The following is a 22,596-nucleotide window of genomic DNA, read 5'->3' on the forward strand; positions in this document are numbered from 1 at the left end:
TGTGTGTGTACCTGATTCTCTAAGAGCTGAAACTTTATGAGAAATGAATTTAAAGTGTTACTGACGCTGCATCCAGCTCTGCTCCGCCCACTGACTCCTGTGTTACCTGCTGTGTGACTGTGACTGCTGGACATGTGGGCCAGGTGCAAATGTCCCAGCAAACAGGCGCTGTTGGACTGCAAACCGATGGCTCCAGAGAACGTGATGATCTGCAACCAAAGAGCCGACAAGTGGCTGAAACAGACGCTCTGAGGAGCGAGCAGAGGGGAGAGTATCGTGTGTAGTAATCAGAGTAAAGTAATATGTGATAAGTAAACTCTTACCTGTGTGACGGCCCGAATAACTTCATTCAGCCTGTTCTGCTGCTTGGACACGAGCTCCGTCTCGCTCTTCAGCTGCATCAGAGGAGAATCAGCATCACTGTCGCTAACTTCAGCTGCACTTTTTTCTCCTCTCCTCCTTCCCCTTATCTTCCCTGCTTAACCTCTTGTGTCCTTGTCTTGTCTCATGTGTATTACTTTCCCTCGAACAGTCTCTCACAGTCTGTTCTCTAAAACCTAAAAGAGAATTATGGATTTGATCAACTGGTCTCTGAATGCTATTTACACCCTTTTCTCAACGAGAAGTCTGGGCTCGGGAGAGCCCGAGTGCCCTGGAGGGGCTTTCCCTGCCGGTTACACGATGGACGGGTGGCAGACATGGAGGGTCATGTGCCTGGCGGGACTGTCGATCGAGGACGCTGAAGATATCTACCTATTCGGAACCATGATAACAGGGTTCTTGCTGATCGGAGCTGGCTTGGCCCTGACTTATCGGAGAATTGAGAGAGCGGAACCGGCTGTTCAAACCCCCCCAAGGCTGCCCGCTGGAATCGAAGCGATGGGACGAGGCATGACTTCTCAGAACGAACGCAGCATGGTTAACACCTTGGAGACGCTTACAGCTGCTGTGAAGACTCAAAACAACACCATTGAGCGTATGGTGGGATACATCAGAGAGGGCCCTGCTCAAAATGACAACCTTGAGCGAAAGTTGGATCACATCACAGAACGGGTCACTGCAGTTGTGAGGTCTCAGAATCAAAAGAATGACAACACCACGGAACAGAAGTTTGATACCATCATGGGGAGGCTCACGGCTCTCCAACGGGAGATCGAGAGACCAGCGTCCGAGTGTTAATGAATCAGCTTTAAATTCTCCTGAGCTGCTCGTATAACAGAAAAATCTATAAATTCAACATGTGGAAACCACGGCGCCAGCTGTGGGCCCAAGGCTGGTGCAACAACAACAACTCCCTGATGATGACTGTGTGATGACTGTTCTTCCCATCCCAAGCCCACCTGGGTTGGTTGGCAGACTGTTTACTTAGAAAGAGCGGAGGACACTGTCTCAGCTGAACTCTGGACACAAACACACACATACACTTATACTGATAAGCACGCACTCATCCCCCTCCCTCTCCAAACGCCTTCGATGCTTGTTTCCTGTGGGGGAAGACGGCGGGTCTGGGTGTCGCGCTGGAATGGTAGCGCTGTGCAGGATGACTGCTGTGTTTCCTTCGGATTACTCCTCACCCCCTACCCAACCCTGTGGTCACGTGCTCCAATGTTGTACTGTGGACACTTATGTGCTCTCTGTGCAGAGGAGTTTTTTTGTTTCCTGTTCTCATGCTGTCCTCCCATAGGTGCCCAGCATGAGTAGAGGTCTCTTTTTTTCCTCTTGTACTTTCCCATTGTTGTGTACTTTTTTCAGTGTTTTCTCTGTAACGCTGCCGATCTCCGACTGTATCCCCATGTGATGTCTTTGTTATGTGTGTAAGTCGGGGGGGGGGGGGGGGGGGGGGGGGTCCCATTCCTCTGCGGGGCAACCTGCATATGGCCAATAAAGCATTCATTCATTCATTCATTCATTCATTCAACTAAAGGTGTGTTTGCATCTCTTTATGAACACGGGGACGCTTCACATGGCTGCACAGAAGACACAGATCTGCATCCATCACATCTTTTTAAATACTGGGTTTGCCAGTGTGTTCCTATGGTAACCATGGTGATTCCTCAAACCTTACAGGGTCACATGAGCTCGATCATCTATGGCTCCACATGCTTGAAACCACGAAACAAAGACATCCTCAGAAACACAACAGCAGGTGATAACATGAAGCTGCAGCGTCTTACCTGAACGAGGTAACTCTCTGATCCCACCAACGCCACCAGCCCGTTGACAGCAGCCAGCCGCTGCATGGTGGGACAGCCCTGTAACACAAAGGTCAGCGCTGGGACCCCAAACATCCTTTCACCTGATTGGACATCGTTTACATGAACATTTAGGCTGAGATGTAGAAAGTGAGGTTTTGTACCTCAGCCAGTAAGATTTTGATCCAGGCTGCGAGCAGGTGAGGGTGGATGTGCTCTGCTTTGCCGTGGCCGCACACCGACAGCCCGTGGACCGCTAACCCCAGAGCCAGGGAGAAGCCCGGGGTCTGGGGACACAGGGTCATCAATGAAACCACAAAGAGCTGCTGGAGCCAGAATGACCCCATCAGCTCTCCTACTGACCTGCTGGCTCTCCTCAGTCAGGCTGCGCAGCGTGTCCGTGACCTCCTCGGCCTTGGCGGCGTCAATAAGACCTGCGCTGAACGCTGAGACGCTCACACACGCCACAGAGTACGCCAACACCTGCACACACACACATGTGAAGGTCAGTGAAAACTTTATACGGCACAGTTTTCAACCTTCACCCCACACTGGCCGTGCAGCGTCTCCACCTTGGACAGTAAACAAAGCTTATCTGTGTTACACACTTTTTATTTGCTCTACAAGGTCACGACGACACGTTTTCACAGCTTATAGAAGCCGAATCTGTTCCAATCGTACGGTAAACATCATAAGATACACATTTTAGTGCTTCGAGGTCATAGGTCAAAGTTCACACATCAGCATCAGGCTCAAAGTTTTAGCTCTTGTTTCATGTTCATGTAGCAGAAACTGTCTTTAGTAGATAATTCATCAAAACGACTATTTCAGCTTCTTCTGTCACAAACGTGTCTGAGCAGAGTTACAATCACAGACTTGTTCCTGCGTCAGAGACTTCAGGACCTCGGCTCTGGCGTCAGCGTGCGAGTCGTGTGCAGGGCTGCTGTACCTCCTGCACCATGCGTCCTCGTCCACTGCAGTCTTGCAGGTTGGCCAGCAGCTTGTCGAGTGTCAGGCTGACACGGACATGTCGACTCCTCTGTCCGCTGCTGCAGAAGGCAGACAGCACTAGACCCAGACCCAGTATACAGCCAGTGCTGAGGAAAGAAGGCGAGAACATGGAAGAGCACATTTAATATGCTAACCCCTGTTTCACTGTTGAATATTAACTCCTAACATGCTTCCAGATGTGTCTGTTGAAAAAGAGTAAATGTGCCAAACGAGCTCTTTTATTGAGCAGCAGAAATGCAGCCTTGGTAACGGCTGAATCTTCCAGCTTCCTACCAACCATGTGATGTCAGTTTGCTCTCTGCAAACACGAGAGGACGTACTTGTATTCCAGGTTGGGGTTGAAAGAGGAACTTTCCAGAGCATCCAGAGGGCCGAAGAGGAGATCAGCATCCTTCTGAGCAGACTCATCACTGACAGAGGACACAGGCAGTCAGTAAGCGTTACGCTGTTGGTTCACATCAGAATCTCCTCCTGCAGACTCTGTACCTGAGGCGCTGGTGCAGCAGGGTGGACAGCACCATGCCGAGACCGAGCCCGGAGTGGAACTGGACGGCCTGGGAGTCGTCTGCGGTGGGGGAGCCCGGGAGGCCGGCCCGCAGTGCCGACAGGATGTGGGTCAGACCGTCCCGCTGCCGCACCACGAGCACGGAGACGAGCAGCGACAGGGCGAGGCTCGCACAGGAGCGCGCTATGGTGCTCGCTGTGTTCTCACCCGAGTAGGAGCGCTGAGGAGGCAGCACAGGGTGAAAGTAATCAATGCAAGAAAGCAACTTTATATTCACAACGACTGTGCAGCCAACAGCAACATGTGTTAGAGAGCAAAGACTCGCTGAGCTGTGAGAACCACGTTTACTGGAATATTGATGCTAATACACTCCAGCTGGTTTACGTGTCGATGCAGCGATGTTTCAGGCTTGTTTTGCTTCTTTTTGTGAGAAAGTCATCAAAATAAAGTTGTTTTTGGTTCACTGCATGCTCGGGATAAAGTGCAGCTTCAAACATCTCTGAAGCCATGGGGATGCATTAGTGCCGCTAGCACGTCTGCACGTCTGGAAAGGCACCGAGTGCTGAAAGTGTTAGCACAGGTGCTAAAGACAGTCAGCGGCTCCCCTCACTCACACTGATGAACACTTTCAGAGCTCAGAGTGATAAAAGCTGCTCCACACTAACAAATCCAACAGTGTTAATCTGACACACACGCTGGTGTTGCAGCTACAGCAGCCACATCAGCGTCTCTGAACCACAGCAGCCAGCAGGCTGCAGTTAACAGACGGACAATCACACGGAGCTCGTGTTTATTTAGAATAACATGTGGTTTATGGGGCAGGTGAATCACTGCATGTTTACTTTTGAGGGTCAGTAAAGTGTTCATAGTGTGAGGGTCAGAAACAGCTGATTCTGTTTCATCACGTCACTGTCACGACTCTTAAAGAACTCGAATCATCTGCCAATCACGGTTTCTTATGTAAAAGCTGATGAAACTCACGTGTAGAAACCAGGGGAAAACTCGTCCTTTGGACTTGAAGCTGCTGCTGCTGATGCTGAGCAGGGTGTCCAGCACCATGGTCAACCAGCTTCCTGTGGCCACGAACTCTGGTCCAGCCTATCGAGTCCAACAGCACTGAGCTCAGCATCTCTATGATGATGAAATAGCAAACACACTGTGTAACAGGACCCTGCGGCGTCTCACCCCCAGGCTGCCGTCACCATCAGTGGGCAGGTTGCTCTCATACTTCGCCAGAACAGCGGCGAGGCCGCTCAGAGCCAAGATGGCGTTTCCCTGAACAACAGGACTGTCCCTGAAACGACCCACAGAAAGTCACAGCGCTCACATCAGGTTACTCTGCTCACCAAACGTTTCCTATGAAACAGAGCGAGCAGGGGACTCACTTTGTAGCAGCTTTGATGACATCTGCCAGCTGATCTCTGGCCCTGTGTCAGAAAAATAATAACAACACATTAAAAAGATGAAGAACGTGATGAAGATGGTGACCAGTGTCTGTTAAAGCAGTGATGCACATCAGCACTTTAGTCTATTTACAACCGTAATACAAAAACATCAGGACGGCGTCTCACATGTAAATGAAACAGGATGATTTACAGATTAAATGTATGTTTAAACTGAGAAAAACTAACATTTTAGGGGAAACTAAGTCTGGAGAACGTAAGTTTGATGGTGTAGCGCTGAGACAGACGCCGTAGCATCTTTGTAACAGTCTGTAAATGTCTTCAACTGGACCTTGGGACAGGAATGTCCTCCTGTTCTTGTCCGAGGAGCTAAAATCCTGGATCAAAGTCCTGGGTCTTCTTTGGTGGATTGTTTGCTTCCTCCATGCTTTCTAAATAAGTCTCCGCTCCAATTCATCCCACAGATGTTCTGCTGGGTCAAAGTCAGGACTCTTTGTAGGCCAGTCAGGTTCTTCCTGTGCACACGTTCATGTTGGGAGCAGGAAATCCTCCCAAATGTCTTGGTATTTGGAAGTATTAAGAATTCCTCTCAGCAGAACTAAGTAGCTGAGCCCAACCTCTAAAAACAGCCCCACTATCATCCCTCCACCACCAAAGTCAGACGAGTATCAGTCTCCTGATAACTGCTGAACCAGACTCCTCCATCGGACTGCGAGACGCAGAAGCGTGAACACGACATTTTCCAACGATGCTTGTTCCGATCACGACAACGTCCAGGAACTTCCTGAGCTCCTGACAGCGAGCCACAGACTTTATACACCTGTGACTGACAGGCCTGAAAACCATGATTCACTTTCTTCATGGTCAGGAGGGAGAGCAGGTCGTCTACTGGTCAGGAGGTTGCTGGTTCAGAACCAGTTATTTTGGCTACATAGTGCAGGTGTTACCACAAAGTGTTGATGTAAAGTTTGGTCCACACAGCAGGGAAACACACACACTACAGTCATTACAGTAAGATTAGAGACCTTGTACAAAAGCACTACCATTTATATACACACAGTCTACACATATACAAGCAAGTATGAGTGTGGTTCTCACCACAGCCAGGCACAGTGATGCTTGTACTGCAGCTCCTGTGGATCCTCTTTGCCTTGTTTCTGGAGCATCTCTAACTCAGCACGTCGACCCTGCCAACAGAAACCAAACCCTGAGAGGCCTTTACTGTAAGATCAGAGACCTTTACTGTAAGATCAGAGGCCTTTACTGTAAGATCAGAGGCCTCTGAGACCTTTACTGTAAGATCAGAGGCCTTTACTGTAAGATCAGAGGCCTTTACTGTAAGATCAGAGGCCTCTGAGACCTTTACTGTAAGATCAGAGGCCTCAGAGGCCTTTACTGTAAGATCAGAGGTCTTTACTGTAAGATCAGAGGCCTTTACTGTAAGATCAGAGGCCTCAGAGACCTTTACTGTAAGATCAGAGGTCTCTGAGACCTTTACTGTAAGATCAGAGGCCTTTACTGTAAGATCAGAGGCCTCAGAGGCCTTTACTGTAAGATCAGAGGCCTCTGAGACCTTTACTGTAAGATCAGAGGCCTTTACTGTAAGATCAGAGGTCTCTGAGACCTTTACTGTAAGATCAGAGGCCTTTACTGTAAGATCAGAGGCCTCTGAGACCTTTACTGTAAGATCAGAGGCCTTTACTGTAAGATCAGAGGCCTCTGAGACCTTTACTGTAAGATCAGAGACCTTTACTGTAAGATCAGAGGCCTTTACTGTAAGATCAGAGGCCTCTGAGGCCTTTACTGTAAGATCAGAGGCCTTTACTGTAAGATCAGAGGTCTCTGCTGAATTCTTTGTCCACACCATTTATTTCTATGAAGCACTCAGTGCTGCTTCTGTAACACCTGCACAAACCTCCATAACGGCGTAGAAAGCTCGGCTCATGAAGCCCCTCCAGGCCTGTGGCAGGAGGAGGGCACGGTGCCACTCAGAGGGCTGGATGTTGACCTGTGCACCAAAACACAGAAGAAGGAAACAGTTCCTCTTTCAAGCTCTGCGTGCACGACAAAGAACAAGAGAGAAAGCAATGGAAGAAGACAACACGTACTTCATGAACGAGGGCTGTCAGCGTCTGCTGGTAACTGCGGCTGACGAGGAAGCGGCTGATGGGTCTCCCAGCACGATCGGTCTGCACAGACAGACTGTACGACAGAAGCAGCCCAGCTGCACCACAGACAGAGAGGCTGAGTTATAATGGTGCTTCCAACAGTGACGTGTTGGTACAGACACACTGTTTGAAATCTCCACCATGTCCTGGCTTTATGAGAACCAAACAGATTAAATCTGCAGAATATCTTCATCTTCCAAACCTCTCCTCAGAAAGACGTCCCTTCCTGTAGCTCCACATATTCTCTCTTCCTCACCAATTTAAGAAACACAACTTTGATATGCTGACTGACAGATTTTACAGAGTTTAAAGGCAAAGCAGCAACATGTTCATAGTGACGTTCAACGACACCACACAGTCGATATCAGTGACACCAACTAAATGAGAGGTGTCACTGGGTCACCTGCCAGTCCTGGCTTCAGCCCAGGCTGCTTGTTTTTCTCGTAGGTCTTGAGCATGAACGACGGGATCCCTGCCACCGTTTTACCCTGGTCTGAGCGGAGGTTACCCCCCCTCAGGGCTGAGAAGTAGATTCCCCGCGGCATCTGACTCATCTCCTGCCTCACCAGTGACGTCAAGAAGAGCTCGAAGGCTGGAAACATAAAAGAAACACCATCAATGCATCATCAGCATTACTCAGTATCACACGCAGATGTGACAGATCCACGATCTCTCCAGCAGGAAACACACCAAACACCTGACGTCTGTTTCTGTGCAGCTCAAACAGCTCAAACAGCTGATGTTGATGGTTATGAACAGTTGTGCTAAACAAAAATGTTGTAACATCATGCAGCGTACATGTGTTCCTAAAGTATCTTAGCGGTCCCAGGACTGCGCTCTCCTGGAAGCTGCTTTCAGGGTTACAGCCTCTAACGCTCCTACTGCCACTAAGACCACTTTGTTCTTGTTCTCCAGTCGCTGCTACTCTGGAAGTTGAAGCACCCCCGACCCTTACTCCTACTACCGGCTCGACGGGGCTTCTAGTCCACATGTGGCGCGGGTGTTTCTATACACTACAGCTTCCTGGTTGTGCTTTGAGTTTATGCTATCCCAGCTTGCATCTTACATCCTGCTACTACGTGGTGGAAAATGTCCGTAGCACCTTTGCACAGTCTGCAGCCGTGGTAGACTCCCTCCTACCACAGCTCACCTCTAAGCATCTGGATCTTTCTACCATTCATCGGGCTTCTCAGCATCTGTTTCAGCATCTGCACGGATTTGGCTCTGACTGATCTTCATCCTGCTGGCCTCACCAGGTGGATCTCACTGACTCCTCCCATACAGCTTGATGTCATCTACAGGATGACATTTGATGACATCACCTCTTAGTGATGAGCTGGCTTTGGGGATTGAAGCCTTTGCAGACAGAAGCTGGGACACTGCACACTCCAGTACTGTCTCCCACAGTTCCTGATGAATGTTATCAGTGCACTGAAGCACAGTAACAAGCAGGTCAGTGTGCATGAATGGGGCACAGAGTCAGGTTGGTCTGCCTAGTCTTAAGTGCTCTTGTACTGTCAGAATGACACGATAGCAGCCCTACGAACCAGCAGCTGAGCTTTTGTGTTGTTTCTAATGCTTTTCAGAGTTTTGCTCATGTACTGGCTCATGTGCCTCCACAGCTTCAGTAGCTCCTGTGTCGTGGAGAGGCGAGTTATCGGGCCGTGGTTTGATGGCCAGGACGGTTCAGTCCTGTGTTCGTGCCTTTAGCATTCCCCATATCTACAGACCGCTGATCACTGAACGCTTCTTAAACAGTAGACGTGGATTATGTCGGGTCCCGCTGTTGTCCCAGACTCATTGTCTCGAGAGTAGATCCTGGATGGATCTCTAGAAGCAGTTTATTCTGTCGGGACGACAGGATACGACCTGTTGGTTTGTTGGCTGCTCCAGTTTACCTGGAAGAACAGACGAGGTGGTGAGAGTCATCAGCTTCACATAAGATGAGTCTGGGACGGAGAGATCCTTCTCATCTTCCTCCTTTTCTTTACTCTGTTCATCTTCTTCGTTTTCAGGGAGCTTTGCAGGTGGTCGGGCCTTCCAATCAAAGAGAAGAGAGAGCTGACACACGGCGGCGTATAGGGACGTTTCTGAACACGCTAAAATAACTGAAACATCAGCTTCCTCATTAACTAGTGCCTCATAGTTACACCTGACTAATGTCTGAGGACAATTAATAAAGAAACATTGCAAAATGATCTGGCTAATATGTTAGAAACTGTTCTGATGTTGTTATGAGAGTGGAGCAGGACTCTTAACTGCCTCAGGAAGGTGGTTGATGGTGTGATCTGTTTCAGGAAAGGCTGCCAAAGCCCTGTAGCCACAGCTGGCCACCTCTGGATCCTGTTACAACACAAAGGTGCAGACACATGTTTCTGTTTCCTACAAGAGGATGAAACTTATGTGACATCACAGCATATTTGTGCATGTAGGAGTCATCATGTCAGCTGTGTGTGGATACAGTATATACAGACCTCGCTCAGAGCATAAGTCCAGAGAATGCTGACCACCTCTTCTTTTAATTTCTAATGACAAAAATAAGAAGTGAATTTAATGCACATTTAACACACACACACACACACACACACACACACACACACACACACACACTAGAATCAACAGAGTTTTCCAACCTTTTCTTATGTTTTCTGCAGACTTTCTTTCAGCCAAATCGCTGCACTGACCTAAAGCACGATCTGCACGACATTTCCTTTAAACACAGTGAAGGTGGACGCCGCTCTTAATGAAACCCAGAATTAGCTTTCATGTATATGAAAGTTGCTGCTGTGCTCTGGATCTTTGGCATTTTGCATGAAGCGATTTTCTCTAAGCTTCAGTTCACACAGCAGAGAAGTTTGTGTCTGACTCAGTGACTGCAAGGTGCTGCACAGGTCCTGTGGCTGCAACCCAAAAGCATCCCTATCAGGCGTCCTGTGCTAATACGCCATGTTTGGTTTTGGCCTTTGGTCTTGTGTTTGTTTAGATGCCACTTTGCAAACCTAAGCTGTACTGCCATATCATTGTTAGAGAGGAGGAGAGCTTTCCAACAAGCAGCACTGCATGGTCTAGGATTCATCTGCTGGGACGGCCTCTGCTGCTGTGTTGAATCCTCCAGAGCAACAAATTAGCAAAACGTCTGTTTTTAAAAAGAGGCTCACACTCGCTGATCCATTTATTAGTTACTGTGAAGTCCGAGCAGAGCAGGACTCTGAGGACTGGACCCTCACACGTCTGTACTTTGTGCTTCTACACAACTTTACATTGATGTGCTAACTTTAGCTCCCAAACACAGTGATGTAGAGATGTGACTCTACAGTGAGGTGATACAAACAGCTGGTGAGAGTCCTGTTTACAGACAGAACCACAGAGAAAAACAGAACCTGGTGGAGTTCCTGTGTCACTCTGTTAGCTCCTCAACACAGAGGAACATGACCGTTACGACGCACCTCGTACTGCTCTGATTTAACTGTGAGCTGAGGCACCAGAGCCAAAAGCTCAGCGATGGCTTGAACCACCTCTGGCTGTGAGTGACAGCTGAGCTCAGGCCAAACAGTTCTCCATGCTGAGATAATATCCACCACCTGAGAAAGAAACATTTCTTTTAAGACCAGAACTTTGGAAAAGATTCAAAAGTTATGATGCAGAAAAAAGATGATTCCTGAATTTAAAGAGACAAATGGAGACAGACGAGGTACCTCTGCTCGACACAGCTCCTGTAGTCCCTGCAGGACGAGAGCAGCCGGGGTTGCCAGGTCTGGTCTGTTGCACTGTTTTAAAGTGAGTGAAATGGCAGCCACCATGTCCCCTGCATGCTGGTAAGGCCTGGTTAACACACACATCAGCGTGGACAAAGTGGAAAATGTGTTTCTTCTCATTTTGTTACCATTTTTATTAAAAAGCATTAAAAGTGCCAGGACACGTGTAAGTAAGTAAATGCAAACACAGCTTCTTATCATTGCAAACTCTTCTGGCTGCAAATGTTTTACAATAAAAGCAAACGTAAGCATTTGTGAAAACAAGAAACAGCTCAATGATTTGCTAAATTTGTACTGTAGCATCCATCCAGAGGGTTTCCCAGGTTTTCACTAATGCTAACAAAGCTGCATGTACATGTTAGCAGGTGTAACAGGCCCCGGGACGATGAGCAGTGTGCACCAGCTGGTTAGAACAAAGGAAATAATCAAATAAAATCATCGTTTGATTTCATCAACACACATAAAGGCCAGTTCACAAACACTGACAAGCATTAGCTAACAGCTAACATGTAAAGGACGTGTGCAGGAGCCTGGATGCAGTTTGTGGAGTTTATATGATCAACATAGTTTTTGGGTTGAAGGTTAAAACTATGAAGTTATGGCTCACTTGATTAGAGTTGTATTATATGGGAAGCAATGCTTACAGACTGACATAATAATAGTTTGATTTCTTTTGCTTCAAATGTATGCTTTTATTTTGATAGTCTGGCAGAGACAGGAAGTTAGCTGCCTCTCAGTCTCTCTGTTTGAACTGAACTTTGTAAGACTTTGATCCTTCTGGATTCAGTCACGTGTAGCTGCTCTGAAAGATTTAAAACTGGACTCCTGCTGATTTTTGGAGAAACAGGGACTCAGTGGAGCGTCGAGCTGAGGCTTCATTCACTGCAAAGCTACAAAGTGCATTCATTTATCTTAACAAGCAAAGTTGATGTGACTGAAAAAACAAAGATTTTTCTGAACTTTTATCAGCTTGTTGAGCAGAAACATCTATGAAGAGTCCAGTCAGTGATTATTACTCATCAGAAGAGAAGATGAAGAGTCCTGGTGTTGGAAGCTCACACTGTCTGCACTGTGCATGCAAAGTCCACTGAATGAATGAACCAGTGAATGTAGGAAGTGCCCACTGTTTCTGTAAGTATGGGAGGACCCACCTCTCTCTGCAGATGTCCCTGACACAGGCGGCCCTGGCCAGGATCTGCTCCCACTGGGCGTCCCTCCCCAGCACCACCCTGCTGTCCTGCTGGCTCATTAGACGCTGCAGCTCTGGGTAGACCCGGTCCTTACAGACATGACCAAAGCAGCACACAATCAAAGACAAACAGAAGCTTTGAACACGTGAATATGACATTTATAGTAATGCGTTATTATTGCAAACCTGTTTCTTCCACAGAGCGGTCATGAGGCGCAGTCCCACTGCTCTCAGCTTGGGGGAGCCGGCCAGCATGTGCAGACTGTGCAGCACGATCGGGAAGCAAAGCTGGAATATTACAGCACATATGATCAGAGCCAAGTTTACAAGAGAAACACACGGTTACAGCTGAAGAAGGCAGATGTTAGACGATGACTGCTGGTTTGGAGAGTCCAGCTCACTGACAGAGTGCTTTATACTACAGAGCACTGCATCTATCCCACACAGAGGCTGCTGTGGTCCAATCCCAGCTCCTACAAACTGGGTACAAGAAACACTGTCCGTGTTCACACAGAGAAAACTGTGTGGAAGACGTGGGACTTTCTCTTTGTTCCTTTGTCAAAGTGCTAAATATCGAGAGGGGAACATCTCAGTTATTCACTGTTATTGGTGGATTGTGCTCACATGCTGGTATTTGGGACACGCGGGTCACTGGTTTTTAAACTCTAGAAGCCTCCTGGATGAAGAAAAGCTCCTCAGACTACATGACCTGGATGACCCCACAGATAAAAGCTCATCTGTGTGTATGATGGACTAAAACACACTGTGAGCGCTCAGATGAAGTAGAAAGGTGCTGCTGATGTTCCAGCCCCGTCTCCAGACGCTCACAGTCAGTACAGGTTCTTCTTAGTCGTGCTGCGTACCTTATGAGTGCCGAGGTTTGGCAGGCTTGTGAGAACAGCGTGAGCCAGGACGGGACTCTTTTCTTTGGTCAGTTTGAACAAAAGAAGCAGCACGAGGGGCGGGACCTGCAGAGGGAAATGCCCACATCAGCAAACACATCAACCAAACATTAGGGGTACAATGAAACAATGAGGGGGAAACTTCACACTTCATCTGCAGCTAGTGACTCCAACACAAGTCCAGAGGGAAGTCTGTCCCCTTAGAGCACTCCCTAACCTCTCCCTTTATACGGCAGCAGATTAGCAGCAATCACACAGCAGTGACAGCTTTTATCTTCCTGCTGATCTGAACCATTTCAAAGTCATGTGTTGGTGCCAAAACACCAGGTTATTTATGTTATGTTTACTGCTCTTAGAAAGACAAACACGAGCTAGCTGCCTTACATACAACATATCTACATGTCAGAGGGAACAACATGCATTACTTTATATTCAGGCCACAGATTTAAGAGAACCAGTTGTGTGGGTTATCTACCTGGCAGGGGTCGGCAGCAGCGACAGCCTGGCTTGCTTTCAAAGCCAGCTGGCAGATGTTTTCCTGACCCATGATGATGAGATAAGTCACAATCAGGACAAGAGAGGAGGACAGGCGCTGGCTGGACGACAGGGCGGAGCTGACCGCCAACAGCCAATCGGTCGCTGCTGCTGGATTGTTGGCCACTTTGCGCAGTACCGACAAAGACACGCTGAGCTCACTATACCAGGAACTCAGAGACAGAGGCAGTGATGGGGCCGGCTGAGGGAGACAGATTCATGAGAAACAAATGATGAAGAACAAAGAGCAAAGCTACAGATGCACCATGAATGTTAATGAAGTGTAATTTAAGGATCAAGCAAAGCATCCCAGAGGAACAACACTCCAGTATTGTTCCTCTGGGAGAGGGAAACAGTATTTTTGGATGGATGTCATCTGTGCTCTAATGCTCTGTCCACTCACCACCTAACAGCTACCTGCACTATTGTAACAGTGTTTGAATTATGTGGCTACACCTCAAAGAAAGACTCCAAAAACTGAATGTGAGAAACAGGCCTGGGGCTAACTGCTGGGTTACCTGCTAGGCTACCTGCTAGGCTAACTGCTGGGCTACCTGCTAGGCTACCTGTTGGGCTACCTGCTAGGCTACCTGCTGGGCTACCTGTTGGGCTAACTGCTGGGCTACCTGCTAGGCTACCTGCTAGGCTACCTGTTGGGCTTCCTGCTAGGCTACCTGTTGGGCTTCCTGCTAGGCTACCTGTTGGGCTTCCTGCTAGGCTATCTGCTAGGCTACCTGCTAGGCTACCTGCTGAGTTACCTGCTAGGTTACCTGTTGGGTTACCTGCTGGGTTACCTGCTAGGCTACCTGTTGGGTTACCTGTTGGGTTACCTGCTAGGCTACCTGTTGGGTTACCTGTTGGCTAGGCTACTTGTTGGGTTACCTGTTGGGCTACCTGCTAGGCTACCTGTTGGGCTACCTGTTGGGTTACCTGTTGGGTTACCTGCTAGGCTACCTGCTGGGTTACCTGTTGGGTTACCTGCTAGGCTACCTGTTGGGCTACCTGCTAGGCTACCTGTTGGGCTACCTGTTGGGTTACCTGCTGGGTTACCTGTTGGCTAGGCTACTTGTTGGGTTACCTGTTGGGCTACCTGCTAGGCTACCTGTTGGGCTACCTGTTGGGTTACCTGCTGGGTTACCTGTTGGCTAGGCTACTTGTTGGGTTACCTGTTGGGCTACCTGCTAAGCTACCTGTTGGGCTACCTGTTGGGTTACCTGCTGGGTTACCTGCTGGGCTACCTGCTGGGTTACCTGCTAGGCTACCTGTTGGGTTACCTGCTGGGTTACCTGCTAGGCTACCTGCTAGGCTACCTGTTGGGCTACCTGTTGGGTTACCTGCTGGGTTACCTGCTAGGCTACCTGCTAGGCTACCTGCTAGGCTACCTGTTGGGCTACCTGTTGGGCTACCTGCTGGGTTACCTGCTAGGCTACCTGCTAGGCTACCTGCTAGGCTACCTGTTGGGCTACTTGTTGGGTTACCTGTTGGGTTACCTGCTAGGCTACCTGCTAAGCTACCTGTTGGGCTACCTGTTGGGTTACCTGCTGGGTTACCTGCTGGGCTACCTGCTGGGTTACCTGCTAGGCTACCTGTTGGGTTACCTGCTGGGTTACCTGCTAGGCTACCTGCTAGGCTACCTGCTCTGTTACCTGCTGGGTTACCTGCAGGGGTTTATCTGCGGGCCTGCTAACTCTGTGCAGCAGGCTGTGAGCCAGCCTGTGGTTGGTGCTGTGTGTGTTCTGGTCAGACAGCGGCTCAGTGAGACCCAAGCAGGACAGGAGCTGCAACACGGGGAGAATCAGGACTGGACTCAACCAGGGCGACGCCTCCGCTTGTTCAGGGACCAAACTCAGTGCTGTGTTGAGAGAAAGAATATCTCATGTAGGACACAAAGCTCTGTGAGGTTCCAACCATGACCTGCACACACAACCTAGTTTTGTTCCCACTAATTCTTTCACTGCTTCAAAGTCTCTTAAAGGAAGCTAAAGCCAGCAGAGCTTTGTCCAAAATAATCACTTTACCAAGTCTGAGAAGGCTGGTCAGCTGATCTGAAGGGGCTTCCAACAAGAGCAAGGCCACGCCCATCATCAGCTCATCCAACAGCAACTCCTGCAGAAAACAAACAGCGATGCCAACAGGTCAATACATGTGTGATACGGTGATGATGACCAGAGGTACTGCATGGTGCCCCGGGCCACAGAGGCCCGAGGGCTCACATATTAAACCTCAGGTGTGTTTTCCCTGGTAGTAGTAACAAGGCAAAAACAATGTTGCTTCCTTGAAAAGGATGAAATTTCTACAAATTGTCTTTGAGTGTCAGATATTCACATGTGTGCATGTCCATGTCAGCTCGCTGCAGTGAGTGAAGAAGCTGATCAGCATTAATGCCAAATAACCCACTGCTGTGAGTCCAGGCTCAGGTTTGGAGCAGAGATATTTGCACATGTAAAACAAAAAGCATCACTTTTGTTTACTTCCATATTTAGCTCACGTTAACCAGCACAGCAGCGCGGCTTCTTTATCTTTGCTGGTGTCTGATTGTCTACAGCGATCACCTGACAGGCTGGAACAAGCTGCTGCATTAAGCCGATTATTGGTCTGCAGTCTCCGTTGAACTCGAGGCATCGCCGACACGCACACAGCAGCTGCAGAGCCAGCGCCGCTTTCTCTGGTTTCCACTGGTCTCCAGAGGTCCCAGTTAGATCTTGGAGCAGAGCGCCCACAAACGCACACAGCTCCAGGACTGCCTCCACGCTGTCCACCTGCAGGGACAGAGAGGAGAGGCTGACATAGCTCCATCCTGCTCTCTGTATTAGCTACTTCCTGTCAATCTGAGCGTATGCAAATAAGAGAGACACATTTAAATGAACGATGGTGTAACATACAGAGTGGAAACATGTTGACGTGTCTTTGTACAGTTACCTAACATAACTTCAGTTTGTTACCTGCATGTGTGGAACCAGCTGACAAAGACAGAGCAGCAGCCTGTCAGACACTGGGGACAGCGTTTCCTGCTCCTTGTTCTGGGGGGCGGACCTGGATCCTCCCTGAATGGGCAGCATCACCCTAAGAAGACTCTGTCGAAGGAGCGTGTGCTCGGGTTGCCTGTGAGGTTGGCAGTATAGGTACCGAAGGAAGGGGGCCAGCATGGTGATATAAGCCTCTTTATCTCTGTAACGTACACACACACTGGAGTCATAAGAATCTCTGAGAATAGATCATCTCATAATGTCCAGTTGTCTTCAAAGTAGTGTACAACATAACAGCTACGATAGGAACCAGTAAGACTTACCTGTCAACAGCTTTCTGGATAAAGTCATCGATCTCGAACAGCAGAGCCGGCCAGCAGTCCACTCTGTTCTCCAGGGCTGTGACGTACGGGTGAGGGCTGCTCCTGCAATGGACGGGTCAGTGTCCCAGCTCTGATTCAAGTTATGGTCCCAACAAACCACTGAGTCAGTCTATTACAACGAAGACAAACTAAGAAGGCCTCAATCCACACAAGACCTGTTGCCTTCCTTCTCTCACCCCAACCAATCACAGCAGATGGCCCCGCCCCTCCCTGAGGTGACTGTTGTTGTGATTTGTTGCTGTATGAATAAAACTGAATTACAAGTTCTCCAAAGAACAAGTGCAAACTGTTAACACTAAAAACTATTGACAGTGTTATTTTAAAGCATCGATCCTTTACTGTTGGCTACACATCGTCACTTTTGCAGAATGCAGTCATATAAATAGTCCTCCAACATCCGTACTGTTTCCACACAAACTGGATTTACACACCCACTCCCACAGTGACAATCTAAAGGCAAAATGTCACGTAGCTGCCACCTATGAGGATGAAAACATGCTTAAAATATGGTGTACTCACACGTACCTCTAACCAGAGTCGAGTGTGAGAGACAAAACGTTAGCAGTTGCACACACACTAATGCATCCACTGATACCATTATAGATCAGCCTTTGAATGAAGTGCTGTGTGCCTGTTCAATCATTTTCCAAGTGCAGGAAGGAAGCTCACGTCTGTGCCTGTGACAGCCTGCACTGTGGGCCAGACGTCTACTCCTCCGTGTTTCCAGTCTTCACATGACGGAACCTGTTTGACCACATGTGTCACCCTTCAGCACGCCATTTCCAGACCTGAGTTTCAATACACGCCAACTCGTCAGCCTATCAGAGCACTCCCCACGTTCCAGCACAAAGGAAGCAAACAATCAGGAGTTTCTTCTATTTATTGTGACTCAAAGTCTGTTGGTGTTTCAGAGCACTGGCAGACAATTTGGACAGAGGAGATCTTTCTGTTGCACCGCTGATTTTTATACGGATGTTCACGAGTGTCTTTGCCTTTGAGGTGAAGTCTGCATTCATCCACAGGACAGATTTTATACACTAAAAAGAGGAGAGCTCACTATATTGTGACCAAACATCACTTTTAATGTTAAAACCCTGTTCGTTCTTACAGCGGCCCCATCACTGCAGCCACAGCACCGTCTGTCACTCTGTCCTCACTCGTGAACAACACCCACAGATACTTAAACGCCTCCAACTTGGGCGCCAGCTCGTCCTTGACCTGGAGTGGGTGCTCCACTGTTTTCAGCTTTGAACCACAGCCTCAGACTTGGAGGTGCTGATTCTCATTCCCAATGTTTCCCACGCAGCTGCAGAATTACTCAAAACAGCATCGATAACAACACCCACCAGGAATAGATCCGACAGTGATGGCAAAACGGACCAAGCTCAAGAAGTCTTGCTCCATTGCCTCACCAAGCTCCTCGTACAGCTGAGTTTTTGCTTCAGCTTCTGCAAGAGTTACACTCATCCTGTCGATATCTGCCAGACGATAGCCAAGCCTAACAGGACGCTTCAACCTGCTGCTCCTGAACCTCCAATGTCTATCTTCTGGTTCAAAGATTGCCACCACCACATTAAAGTCCCCCAGCAGGATTATGGAGTTGCTAGATGGGGTACCCACCTCACCCAGCAACTCTAAAAATTACTCTAAACAACTGTTAGTCACATGTGAACAAATGACTATCGGCACCTGTTCCCAACATGACGGCACAGGGAAGCAACCGTCTTGTCCACCAGGGAAAACTTCTAAATGCTGCCATCAAATCAGGGAGATGCAAACGTACCCATTCCCTGTCTGCTACCTCTCACTCTTTACATGTAGTCAGTATTTTTCAACCTCATGCACCAGTTTGGGATTCTCATGCTCCAAGAGCCAGTTTATAGCTGGGACTGAAGCACCAGGGCCTTTGACTGCCACCAGACAGAGCACCGGACCCCTACGGCACTTCAAGTGGGTGGTGGACCAATGCTGCTTCTTTGGACTAGCAGTAAGCTACAAGCTATATGTAGCTTGATAGATTACACAAGACAATATGTTTGAACATCTCTAGATATTAGACATGAGATACTTACCTGATAGAATACGGACAGGTGAAGTGTCCATCGCTCTGGTCAGCCTGCATCTCCAACAATCGGCGAATGACTTTGATCAACCCTTGAGTGTGTCTGTTGGACATCAGAGTCAGAATAACTGAAAAAACTAACAGTGTGAGCGTTTTCATTGCTTCAAATGTTTTCAAATAGTTACATTATGCTGCACAACTAGGTTAGCGTCCAGATTAGAGAGCATCCAGCTCTGAACTGTGGAACAGTGACCTTTAACGTTTTCATGTTTCCAGTTTGAACTTTCAAAGCTATTTTCTTTACTTCACATGAGCCCTGATGGAGAGCAATGACATCGTGGATTTATCCTCAGCACAGACTAAGCTGTGACCTCCATGTGTCTAACTCAGTTTGTAGACTGTCAGTCGGGTTCCTGCACTGGAAGCATTGACTCCATGTTACACACTGGTAGCTGGAAAAGAAGGCGACTGGACTTGATTAAGTTTTAAAGATGTTTCACTTCTTATACAAGGTGGAGAGACCCACATATTTAAACCCTACAGGGCGTTTCCCTCCTTGGAGATGGTCATCGAGCTATTTGTCATGTGCGTCGTCACATGAGTATAAACAAAAGCGTAGGTCATTGTCAACACCAAGGGTTAAGGGTTGAACCACTATGAGACCTCACCGCGACCCATCATGTGACCTTTGAGGTCACCTGAGGCGAGGTGTGAGTGGGCCTTTAAAGGGATTTAAAGACTGAATTTGTAGGTGACGATGGCCAGTAACAGTGGACATACACGGCCTTCTTCATACCTCTTCTCAGTTCACAGTGTTAGCATTCTCATGCTAAAGAGAGCCTTCTTTGTCCTGCTGATACACAACCTCGTCCTGCTGAGGTCTATCTTTCATGTTGTGCCTTTGTGCAGCGGCTGTAACGCTGCATGGATGCAGGTTACAGAGCCTCTGTCAGACTCATTGACAAACAGCTGAGCTGAGCTTTCTGAGGCAGGATCGTGGCGTCCAATAACTGCGCGTTGCATACCTTGCAGAAGGCAGGAGGTTGAGGACACCATTGAGGATGTAGTCCAGGTCTGCATGGCCCTGGTCCACCAATAACACCAAGGTGTCACAGCACGCTGAACACACCACAGCACAGTCACTGCAGCACTGCTGCCACAAAGCTTCCAGTGCTGGGCCCTGAACAACAACAGTGATGCAGTCAGTGTTTCAGAAGTTTAACAAAATGATCTGTGCCATTTCCACACATGCACTGAAGCCCTGAATGAAAACGGACAAAGACAGAGGTGCACGTGAGAATGCAATCTGTCCCACTCAGTTCAGCCACTCGAGCTCAGCACTGATTCAATCCCAACAAGGTTTGATTCAATTTGGACTCAGACAGTCAGAAATATTATAACTATGATCGTTTATCAGTGCATATCCATATTTTATATCTGTGTATAAAAACAAAGCTGACACTGTGAGATCAGAGGTGTCAGCCTCACAGCAGATGTGTCAAAGTCACTGAGGATAAAACACAGGACCACATAAAGCAGATGTTCCTGCTCTTTTATACTTCATGTAACTAAAGAAATGATCATATGTGACTCTTACAGGAACTCACCTGAGCACAGGACCAGGTGATTTGCCCATTTGACCCTTTTTCCTTTAAGACAGCTGCAACAAGACTTCTCACCGTCTACAACACAAGAAAATCACACTTCTGTACCATTATTCACAATAACAATGAGAGGAAGAGAAACCAACACTACAGAGTGAATGAATGAATGAATGGATGAATGAATGAATGAATGAATGAATGAATGAATGAGTGAATGAATGAATGGATGAATGAATGGATGAATGAGTGAATGAATGAATGGATGAATGAATGAGTGAATGAATGAATGAATGAGTGAATGAATGAATGAGTGAATGAATGAATGAATGAGTGAATGAATGAGTGAATGAATGAATGAATGAGTGAATGAATGAGTGAATGAATGAATGAATGAATGTGCCTACAGGGACCTGAGTCTGTGTGTGTTCAGTAAAACCTGCCTCTCCTCTACATAAACATATTAAACACACGAGTGTGAGTGACTCAGAAACCCTCGTGGTTGCCAACAAACATACAAAGTAACTCTGTGTCTTGGATCTTGTTACACTGTAAACTCACCTCATGTCTCTTTAAAATCCTCCAACAGCTGCACACATGTATCCGTGCACCTTACAGTCATGTTACTCTATCAAATAGTTACGTTACTCTTTACTCTGTCTTATCAGGAGACTTTTTTATGAGTATTGCTGAATTCCTGTTAATGGTAGAGATTTTCTGCCTGTGTGAGCTGCTACTTAGTTTACCTCTATCATTAACAAATCACTCGTACCTGTAAATCAGACAAGGGAAGGATCATTGGTATCATTTGGATGGGAGGAGTCACAGAGCAGAGTCCGCCTCTTACCTGGGCTTGTATGACAGGGCAGGGGAACTCGAGCCGCGTCTTTAAACTCTCCATCATGTCACTGGATCATACCTGTGAACATCCAGAATCTCCATTAGAACAAGAGGAGGAGGTTTGATCAAAGTAAAGACAGCTCTCCTGTTAAACTACAGATGATCACATATCAGGGAAATCAGACTTTAGCTCAGGGACGTGACATCGAATCCCTGACTGATCCAAGCAGTTTATTCTTCCTCTCAAACAAACATTCCCAAATGTTTGTCCCAAACAAAGGAAACCAAGATTACCCTTCAGCCATCCACCCACTAACTAAACAACACTTTAGGTTCATGTGAAGTTTCTGGATGAAACTTTACATGAACTTACATGACGTGTACATTGTTGTTTCTAAATGCATTTTGCTAAACTATTTTAGTACTGTGGCAGTGTGTTGTCATGTATATCTATTAATAAGTGTTCAAACAGTGATGCTAACAGTGCCTGATTACGTTATCTTATATAACAAATATGTAGCTTTCAAAGAGAACACATGGTGATAGATGATGAAGTCTCCCAGCAGCCCTCCTACTGCAGTGTTACTGGGATACGCTCAGAGACACCTGATCCAGTTCTAACAAGAAGCTTTAGAGAAAAAACACAAACACTAAATGGGGAGTCTCATGAATCCAAGCTGGGAGCTGGTCCACAGGAGATGGGCCACTGAGAGACAGCTGAAGGCACTGCTGAAGGCACTGCCTCCTATTCTACCTAGCAACAACAAATAAGGCTGCAGTCTGAGGAGGGAGTGCTCTATCAGTATAACTTTGTACTACAAGCTTTTTAAGAGACGACAGAGGCTGATTATTCGAGACCTCGTCTGTCAGAAGGAGGATTTTAAATCTTGGATTTAACAGGGAGTCAGTGAAGAGGAGCTAATATGTGACAAACATGCTCTCTTTCTACTTCCTGTTGGTACTCGTGCTGCAGCGTTTCAGGTTAACTGGAGGCTTTGAGGCTTTTCATGGCACTTGTCTGATAACACTGACTCACAATCGTGCAGCTAGAATCACTCTCAGCTTAGTTCACAGACCTACATGGT

At 47.6% G+C, this 22,596-nt stretch overlaps 1 protein-coding gene across 12 annotated transcripts in view; it reads right to left on the reverse strand.

Annotated features, from left to right (window-relative positions):
- LOC146523721 (focadhesin-like) overlaps positions 1-22,596 on the reverse strand; it is a 37,463-nt gene that overhangs the window by 10,086 nt on the left and 4,781 nt on the right. For 5 of the 12 annotated variants that reach the window (XM_085153930.1, XM_085153935.1, XM_085153932.1 and 2 more), the window contains exons 2-34: positions 21,519-21,590; positions 20,678-20,752; positions 20,096-20,250; positions 19,081-19,173; positions 16,949-17,050; positions 16,602-16,827; positions 16,212-16,418; positions 15,678-15,765; positions 15,306-15,511; positions 13,601-13,861; positions 13,087-13,191; positions 12,410-12,511; positions 12,186-12,313; positions 10,975-11,101; positions 10,726-10,860; positions 9,754-9,804; positions 9,539-9,622; positions 9,178-9,316; positions 7,683-7,871; positions 7,220-7,335; positions 7,027-7,119; positions 6,210-6,298; positions 5,094-5,135; positions 4,894-5,002; positions 4,690-4,806; positions 3,690-3,928; positions 3,524-3,613; positions 3,142-3,289; positions 2,556-2,675; positions 2,357-2,479; positions 2,175-2,252; positions 324-395; positions 107-209 (exon numbers count right to left, since the gene is read on the reverse strand). In XM_085153930.1, the coding sequence (XP_085010056.1) occupies positions 107-209; positions 324-395; positions 2,175-2,252; positions 2,357-2,479; positions 2,556-2,675; positions 3,142-3,289; positions 3,524-3,613; positions 3,690-3,928; positions 4,690-4,806; positions 4,894-5,002; positions 5,094-5,135; positions 6,210-6,298; positions 7,027-7,119; positions 7,220-7,335; positions 7,683-7,871; positions 9,178-9,316; positions 9,539-9,622; positions 9,754-9,804; positions 10,726-10,860; positions 10,975-11,101; positions 12,186-12,313; positions 12,410-12,511; positions 13,087-13,191; positions 13,601-13,861; positions 15,306-15,511; positions 15,678-15,765; positions 16,212-16,418; positions 16,602-16,827; positions 16,949-17,050; positions 19,081-19,173; positions 20,096-20,250; positions 20,678-20,752; positions 21,519-21,575 (4,069 nt within the window). In that variant the 5' untranslated portion in view covers positions 21,576-21,590. The remainder of the gene's footprint in view (positions 1-106; positions 210-323; positions 396-2,174; positions 2,253-2,356; positions 2,480-2,555; positions 2,676-3,141; positions 3,290-3,523; positions 3,614-3,689; positions 3,929-4,689; positions 4,807-4,893; positions 5,003-5,093; positions 5,136-6,209; positions 6,299-7,026; positions 7,120-7,219; positions 7,336-7,682; positions 7,872-9,177; positions 9,317-9,538; positions 9,623-9,753; positions 9,805-10,725; positions 10,861-10,974; positions 11,102-12,185; positions 12,314-12,409; positions 12,512-13,086; positions 13,192-13,600; positions 13,862-15,305; positions 15,512-15,677; positions 15,766-16,211; positions 16,419-16,601; positions 16,828-16,948; positions 17,051-19,080; positions 19,174-20,095; positions 20,251-20,677; positions 20,753-21,518; positions 21,591-22,596) is intronic. The other 7 variants (XM_085153931.1, XM_085153934.1, XM_085153933.1 and 4 more) reach the window with 7 other exon arrangements.

This window comes from Neolamprologus multifasciatus, chromosome 3 (assembly GCF_963576455.1).
Source record: "Neolamprologus multifasciatus chromosome 3, fNeoMul1.2, whole genome shotgun sequence".
Lineage (NCBI taxonomy): Eukaryota > Metazoa > Chordata > Actinopteri > Cichliformes > Cichlidae > Neolamprologus > Neolamprologus multifasciatus.